General features: G+C 47.6%; 1 protein-coding gene across 1 annotated transcript; it reads left to right on the top strand.

Moving 5' to 3' along the window:
* Positions 1–257: 257 nt before the first annotated feature.
* Positions 258–7,171, top strand: TEX55 (testis expressed 55). Its single transcript, XM_075166862.1, has 4 exons — positions 258–399; positions 2,010–2,498; positions 2,763–2,825; positions 3,556–7,171. Exons 1-4 carry the CDS (start codon positions 382–384, stop codon positions 3,667–3,669), a joined length of 684 nt encoding a protein of 227 aa, XP_075022963.1. The 5' UTR covers positions 258–381; the 3' UTR covers positions 3,670–7,171.
* The last annotated feature ends 1,671 nt before the right edge of the window (positions 7,172–8,842 follow it).

Here is an 8,842-nt window from a genome sequence, read left to right as displayed (position 1 = left end):
CCGGCCACAGGCAGCCGGCAGCCCCCACAGAGGCCTCGCTGGCTACTGACATGCACCAAGAGACCTCTGTAGCTGCTGTGGGGGAAAGAATAACGCAGGGCAGGGGGTCGCCGCCAGGACCAGGACCAGGACCAGGACCAGGCGCCGCCGCAGACCCCCGCAATCTCCTCACCCCCTGCCCGGCGCTTCCGCCCTAACCCATGATGGCCGCCCGGTACTCGCTGCCCACGTGACCCCGCCGGCACCGCCTACCGAGACAGAGGGGTGGCGGTTCCCCCGGCAACCGCTCCGGCGTTTTCCACCTCCTCTCCCGCCTACGGCGAGCGACGAGCGGCAGAAGAGGCCGCGCCGGTGGGAAGCGAAGCGCGCCCCTACCCCACCATGGAGAGTCGGGGGCTGGTGAGGGCGGGCGGCGGCGGCGGCGGCGGCGGCGGCGGCGGCGGCGGCGGCGGCGGCGGCGGCGGCGGCGGCGGCGGCGGCCCCGGGCCCGGAGACCTCTTCCCCCGCGCCCACTCAGCCCCGGGGATCGCCCCCACGCCCCCTCCCGCTGCACCAACCTGTGCTGCCCCCGAGCGCCCCATGCCGGCCTCCTGCATCCCCAGGCCCCCTGACCCCCGCGGTCTACTGCCCCCCCTGCCCAAATGAAGCGTCCTACCCACTTACTCCTACCCTCAGGCGCAGGCACAACACCCCTCTTCCCAGTTGCAGGGATGGGTGTGGGTCCTGCCCCCCCCCGCCGGCCTCCCCCCAGCACCCTGCTTCAGGCAACACAACTGCAACCGGGAACCCCAAAACCAGCGAGCAGCCGTCATGGCTTCCACCTCCTCTGCCCCAGGCGGTTTTGGGATGAGGGGGAGAAACCTGAACTCAGTCACAGGACTAGGAATGGGAGCGTAGGGCATGGATACAGCGTAGTCCACAGCCAGCTGCTCAAGGGGGAGATGGGTGAAGCCTACCCAGATTTCAGCTGCTTGCTATCAGGGAGCAAAACCAGGGCTGTGCCAAGCAGGAAGACAAGCCAGGAGCTGAAGGCAACCACAGCGCAGGCAGGGCAGTGCCCTTAACCATCAGGGCCCAGGCCCACAGCACTTGGGCAGGATGCTGATAAGAGGGCTCACCAACAGTCCCAGACAAGGCAAGGTAATGAGTCGGGTCTGGAATCCATCCAAGGGACTTCCATCCAGAGAAAAAACTACCTACAATATACACTTAGAGTCCCCCTAAGAAAACCAGTCAGTAGGTGAGGATCAGACACAGCTCCAGCTCTGGAGCTCTCAGCACAAGAAAGACATGGACCTGTTAGAGCGGGTCCAGAGGAGGGCCACGAAAATGATCAGGGGGGTGGAACACCTCTCCTATGAAGAAAGGCTGAGAGAGTCGGGGTTATTCAGCCTGGAAAACAGAAGGCTTCGGGGAGACCTTATTGCAGCCTTTCAGTACTTAAAAGGGGCTTATTAGAAAGATGGGGACAAACTTTTTAGCAGGGACTGTTGCGACAGGACGAGGGGTAATGTTTTTAAACTAAAAGAAGGTAGATTTAAACTAGATAAAAGGAAGAAATTTTTTACAATGAGGGTGGTGAAACACTGGAACAGGTTGCCCAGGGAGGTGGTAGATGCCCCATCCCTGGGAACATTCAAGGTCAGGTTGGACAGGGCTCTGAGCAACCTGATCTAGTTGAAGATGTCCCTGCCCATGGCAGGGGGGTTGGACTAGACGACCTGTAATGGTCCCTTCCAATCCAAACTATTCTATGATTCTATGATTCTAGGTACACCTGCTGCATAGCTCAGACCAGGTGTGAAGGCTTGGGCCTGAGCTTAAATGGAGTTCCGGTGCTCATGGGCAGAACTTGTGGGTGGGACGAGTCATAGAAATTACAGCCTTTTAGTGCGTGCTCTAAGAGGGGCTGCAACGTATTTGCAGAAGGATGCAGTAATGTGATGTATCTGGTCTGTGGGGCTACATGTTTAAAATATTCTTTGTTCTTTATTTGTTAAATATTTTAGCAAGAGCCCAATGATCATTCAGAATCTGAAGTGGAGGAATCTAGCATACCACCAGCTGCTGAACCATCTGAGGATCAGGTACCTATAGTTGAATGCCCACCGTCACTGGATGACTTACCTGGGGTTGAAACACCAGCATCTGCAGACCAGCGATCTGTAGTGGAATTGCCAGCATCTGCAGATCAGCTGGTTATTGAGAAAACACCAGGTTCTGAGAACCAGTTACCTGTCGTTGAATTTCCCGCATCCAGGGGAAACTCACATGAGACCAGATCACCTGTGGGTGAACTGCCAGGTTTCAAAGTCAAGATGTACGTGTCTGACCCCCCACAGGCTGGCGGTAAAACACCTGAGGCTGGGTCATTGGCAACTGTAGTAAAGCCAAGAGAGTCTACATGTGAAATATTGGAGCAGCCAATGGTGTATGAAGACCCCTTTGAAGTGTCCATTAAGTACATGGAGAAACATAATATTCTGCAGATATTTCAGGTAAAATATCTCTTTCCCTTTTCCCTCCAGAGGCTTGCTTGAGAAGCTGGGCCTAAAGTTAGCTTGGACCAAATTATCCCTTCCCTGGATCCCTCCTTTCTTAAGCATAACCTTAAGAAAAGCAGTAGAAAAGGATCCTTGATCATCTTTGGGGATTGAAAGAGATGCTTGCTTTTTAAAATGCAGCTAGTGTTGGAGTAGAAAGTGCAGCCACCCATCCACCAAGGATCAATACTTCTTTTCTTCTGTCTGTCTCTGTCTCAGGACATCACAGAAAAACTGGTGTACCAGAAGCCCGATGACCCTTTGCAGTTCATGTTGCTGCAGGTATGGTGTCTCGCTGGGACTCAGTGGGGACTGTCTGTTACGGCCAGAGCAGAAAGCCAGCTTTGCTGAGCACACCGGGAACATGGTCAACCCATGACTTTTTCTCTCGTTGTGTGTCTGGTGACTTGGGAGAAGGAGAAGCACAGGGCAGGAGCAGAGTGCCTGGGGTGCAAGGGACCACGTGTGCTCTAAAAGGAGAGGCAGGAGAGGTATGAGAGGTGGGTGTGTGGAAGAGCAGGGTGGGGGGGGACAACGGGGTGGATGTGCCCTGGAAGGCTGTTATCTGAGAGGTGATGGAAGCTTAGGGACAGAGATAGGGCTGCTCTGTGTCCCTGTGACCCTTCTCAAACTCCCTCTATCCCACACTGGGAGGGAACACTTTTCCTGCTCGCACTTCCCTGTTCAGGAGAGCTATCTCTGCTGATCCTGTAGGGCTTTAAAACAGGAAATTCAAAGTCAGTGGAATGAATGATAGTTTGGGAGTGAGTTAGAAGACGTGTGGGGAGCTCCCTGGGGAAAGGAGGAGGTTAGAGGAAAGAGAGCAGACAGATAAAGAGAGAGGGTCTTTTCCTTCACTGCCTCTAGTCAGTCAGGGGAAGCACCACCTTTGTGATTTGCTGCTGGATTCATGCCATACTGAATGCAGAACTTGCGGAGGAATGCCAAGGTCAGTTCTGGGCACCAGTGGTAAGAAAATAGGCTCCCAAATGGCCCTTTTTCTTTTGCCCAGGTGCAGTCTATGATAAATGCCAGACAGGCAGAAATGGAGGGAATATTGGATGAGAACGAAGATGCGGAGGTGCTTCTGGAAGAGGTCGTGTGCACGCCTTTTGACCCCTGCTGACCTTGCTATTGTGGTATTGCATGGGGCCTTCACAGCACCATGCTTTTGTAGTCAGTGGCAGTAACTTGGAACAGGTCTGCTTGCATCTCCTGATTTTTCTGATTTTTCTGTTTCCTGATTTTTCTGTTCTGTATGCTTGTGCTTCCCCTTGGGTTTAAATCCTGCAACCAAGTATTGGTTTGGACGGACAAACTCAAGCCTTAAAGTGGACCTGCATGCACATATGACATACCTTGAAGAGGCAGGTCTGCTGAACTCCTATGCGGTCTGTGCATACAAATGCATAAATCCCACATTTAGGCCACCCCTAGACTCTGCTTTTCTGTGCAGAGAAAACTCACAGCTCAGACAATGCAAGTACAAAAGCAAGTAGAATTAAAAAGCAACCCTGGACAACCCAGTCGTCTCTTCTTTCATGCTGCATTGGTGGCTTACTGTCTCCAGCTATGCAGCAGCACCAGTGCCCATCTAATACGTGGAGAGGCTGGGTCTGTGGCTTTCCCGCTGACCCCGGAGTTCCTGTGATGCAAGAAGCTGTCTCTCTGCCTCTGCCGCACACTGGGCGCAGCTGTCTCACCCTTAACCATCCCTGCTGAGTTCCAATCACTCTGCTTTTTGGGGTTGCCCTGCTTGTATCATTGCAAGTACGGTGTATATTTTGATAAACAGAACAGTAAAGCAAAAGTTGCATGCACTCTCGTGGTTTCAGAAGACATTTTTACTCAGGAATGTGGGAGGTGAATAAAACTAAACAAACAAAAACCAAGCACTGGTAGCCCAGGAAATTCAGAGTCAAGGTACACTTTGCAAACACATAATTTGAACTGCTTTTGATTCTCAAAACACTTAAAATCCTCATTTTCATACTATGCAAGTGTCTGTTTCCACCCTGTAAAGAAAGATTGTCTTTCTTTTCCTTGTCTCTTGCCTGAAGATTATTGAAAATGTGCAATAGAGCATACTGTTATTTTGGCTTCATTTCATGTGTATGTGCAGTAGGTGCCAGAAAGTTTTTTGTCACTACAGACTTTTCTCTTTTTTAGGCAAGTGCTCTAATTTCATGACGGATGGTAGCCTATTCCCAAATGACTGTCTCTATGGCTATGAAAAGAGCACCATAGAAACTTATCTTCCATCTATCTATTTTCAGCTAAAACTCTGATGATTAGGTTGTGTGATACTCCACAGCAGAGCTTGGGCCCAAAAAGCTTGGGAATAACAGAGGCAAGTATTTGGCATACAAATTCTGTGTCTGAGAAGAGTTGCCTTTCTACCCAAGGTTCTCGAAAAAGATCATGTGTTTCCAGGTTAAAGGCAGGTAAGCACCCCTGTCATTCATAGGGCAGGAAGGTTTTCAAGGTTATTGTGAGCCTAAAGATGGCTCAAGATTCAGATAAAACCTTCATGGGTTTTGTAAGAGGTTTGAATTAGGCATTTAGGTCCCACTAAAGCAGTAATGTGCTTTGAAAGCCCTACTTATCTTCAGCAACTGGAAGAATTGGACACTTAATGAAACAGAGAGAGTGATGGTTTTTCAGCCTGATATATTTTTGATCAAGAATTTATAAGTGACCCTGTGCATACATGCGCTGTGAATGTAAGGGAAGTGCTAATGCACTTCCTGAAACAGGAAATGCAGGGAAGATGAAGATACCAGCTGAAGCCTTTTCATCTCTATGGTCACTTGTCAGCATGTTTTCCCAAGAGATGGAGGGGTTGGCATGTCTTTGAATTTTGTCGTAGAATAGGATTAGGGTGCTTTCGGTTACATCTTTAGCTGTGAATTTCCTGTTTCTATCATTTGTGTATTGTATTTTGTTGTTCTCTTTTACTTATGAAAAACTTTTGAGTTGTAATATGTTCTCCGACTATAGGTGTATGCCCTCAACTTCATGTCAGCATTAAGGGAGTTATGCAAGGAAAGATCCTTAATTTCTCTTTCAGATAAGTTGAAGTGAGCTGGAACATGGTCTTCTTACAGATGACAAAAGTTTTGCAAGAGAGGTCCTACCCAGAGTTCCTCAGCAATAACAAGGCCAAAATTTTCCTTTGGTGGCCTGGCCACATTATCTCATGCTACCAAAGTTGCTGCATGGTAGCAAGAAGTCCTCCCCAGTACATGCAAGAGAGAGCAGCTGTCTTCTGTTTTTCAGGATCAAGGTCCCTCTCCTTTGAGGAGCAGCAGTTGTATAGAGATGAATGTGGCTGCACTCAGGACGGCTGTGTGGGGGCCTGCAATTGGCTTGTGTAGATGGCAAGAGACTGTGGAAGGCAGTAGGCCAAGGACAACCCTTCAGCTTTCACAGATTTAGGGTGGAGTTGATGAGCTCTGAGCAAGGGCTTTGACCGGAAATATTGGGGAACTCATCATGAGCTGTCTGAGGAGAAATGTCACTTCCTTCTCCTCAAGCCTCTCAGATGATTAGATTGTATTTTGAACTGCATTTATTGAAGAAAAAAAAATCCAGGAACTTAGTTTTATGAAAACAAAAAACCATCCTCTAGAAGGTGTGCAGATTATTGTATTTAGACTAATGCAACGTAGCTGTCCTTTTTGATTTGCTTCAGATTTTTGCTGAAAAATACATCTTAGCTGTAGAAAAATTCTACCTTACATTAAGGCACTAATGCACCACCTTTGTTTGTGTGTGTGAAGGCTTTTCTGTGGTGAAGAAAAGAAGAAAAGTTAGATTTAAAATGGAACATTTATTGTAGTCTTAATTCCAGAGTGACTGTCCCTTTTTCATAATTTCTTTCCCATTGGATCCATGTTTCTTCTTCATAAGTGGACATTTATCAACATGACATTAAACTGTTGTTAGATTTCTTGCCTTGGGTGCTCTGAAGGAATTAACATTGTGTGTAACTGAAACTATTCCATATAAGTCCTTATAGCACACTAGGCACAGTATATTTGAATGCGCTCCAGTAGTGTGCTAAGCAACGTGACTAACATCTGTTGTTTGTTCTTTCTCCTCTCCATGAGGGAGATGTCTGCGCACTGAAGTGCATTCTTTTTAAAAGAGTGTTTTGTTTTTTTACCCACACCTGTGTATTGCCGTGTGCTTCTAATGGATAGGGATAGGTCATGGAGTGGAAGGTGGGGAGGTTGGAGATAGTTTGTAATTCTGAGGGGTGTTTCCTCTGTAATTTGAGCTGGGCACTGAGAAAGCACATTTTCACAGATGAGGTTTTTTGGTTGATCCATTGACTGGTACAGAAGCATGACATCCAGTTCAGCTGCCAAATAGCATGGTCTTATGGTGCGCAGACCATTTCTGTTGTGAAACTCGTACTCCCCCAGAAGCAGGATGCAGAGGGGCCAACCAGAAGGAAAGTGTACTCACCGAGAAATAGGTGTCTTGGATCAAAACATGAGTTTCTTTTTCTGCCATCTCTGTACGGAACTTAAAATGACTCATATGCCCCAAGCAATACTAAAGTTGTCTCTGTACTGCCTTTGACCAGTTATAAAAAATAAATAATATTGTAACTGCTGATTACACAGTCTTTGAAAAGTTCACACAGACTCTGCTCTGCTTCTTAGGTGAAGGGCATAAGCAGGATAGCTCTTTAATGGCCAGCTACATATAGCATGAGACATTTCATTGTGACTCACTGGATATGAATCATTGCTACATAACACCAATTTTAAGCTAGTTTAATGCCATTGATTTCAAAGTTTCACAATCATGTGAAACTCAAAGTAGGCAGCAGCAACTATTCAGGGCTTGCATGTCTGAAAATGGAAAAAATTAACCTCTGGGTAAAGCCCGACAAAGAGCTTAGCTCAAGGAAGTGCTCAAGCTGAAGACTGGAGAATGTGGGAGTGCTTAGAAATGGAATATACCAGGGCAAATTGATCAAACCCTGCCTGACATGCCTTCAGGCTGTATTCAAGGGAAGGTTTCTCTTGACCATTCTTTTGGCCGGATGAAATGCAGAAGAAAAAGAAGAAACATTCCCTTAAGGTCAGGCATGAATATCCATGGCTGCATTCCTTTTTTGGGACTGCCTTCATGGACAACATTGTTGTAGCAGCAGCACCAAGAGCTCATGGCCATGCCTCAACATACAAAAATGGAAAGGGGAACTTTGAGTTGTCAAGGTGAACAGTCACTGGTCACCTTCTCCTGGGGAAAGGTCGTGGGCTGGAATGTCACAGCGGAACAGCTGAAGATAGGCAAAGCAATCCCAAGAGATTTCTATACACATAATTCAAGACTGGGAACTGACTGCAGACACTGTGGTACTTGGTCTGTATTAGAAATGCCTGGTATGAATTAATGAAGTGGCTCTCTCCCTCAAGGCTATCATCCCAGTTTGCCATGCAACTCCTCTCCCAGGTGGGAAGAGCTCACCCTCCTTTGCTGGTGTCATTTCATAAACTGCAGTGAAATAATACCAAGGAAGAAACAAACTATGACATGGACTCACTTGCTTTATTTGTTGTTACTTAACCTCTTGTTCATTAAAGTGGCAAGAGATGGAAGAACACAGGGCTGCACAGAGCTGGACTTACGAAGGTGCACAGCTATCTAGTACAGTTTGCAAAGTAAAAAGGTAGGCAGTGTAGCTAATGGAGTGCAACACCCAGCTTACACTGGCTGTGACAACTTCACTGTTAACTTACCGGCCTTTAAGGCAAATGTCTTATTTGGAATCACCTGCTCCAACACTCAGAAAAACTTCTTACAAACTAGGAGCCAGGATGCGTATTAGGATTAGGGAGTTTGTAAGAACAAGAGGTGACCTCTGTCCTTCCTCCTTCCCATCCCTCAGCTTACCTTCTAGTATAAAACAGGAAACCGTGGTGAATAAAACGTGGAATAGCACACCTGTTTGTTAATGGGAAAAATGCATGTCATACCAGCCCTTGAAGGAAAAAAGTTCCCACCTTGAGGAGCTTTTGGTGTTTGGACAGATGAGTAGACCTTAGGGAGGAGGTTATATTAAAATGCAAGCAAGTGGTCAGAGAGCCAAAGATTTTTAACAGTAACTCAAAGTTGCATAAACATCACGAACACCACAGGAGTCCCTTTGAAGAGCAGAGCGATGCCTGCTCTATCCCGCTGTTGTTTAAGCATCCCCTTGGGTCTAGCATAATATCCTGCCTCTTTGCAAGGAGATTCAGGGAAGTGTTGCCAGTTTGCTGAAACCCCACAGTACTGAA

This window comes from Calonectris borealis, chromosome 1 (genome assembly GCF_964195595.1).
Source record: "Calonectris borealis chromosome 1, bCalBor7.hap1.2, whole genome shotgun sequence".
NCBI lineage: Eukaryota > Metazoa > Chordata > Aves > Procellariiformes > Procellariidae > Calonectris > Calonectris borealis.
The sequence above is the reverse complement of the archived record's forward strand: the minus strand, read 5'-3'. Positions and strand labels throughout refer to the sequence as shown.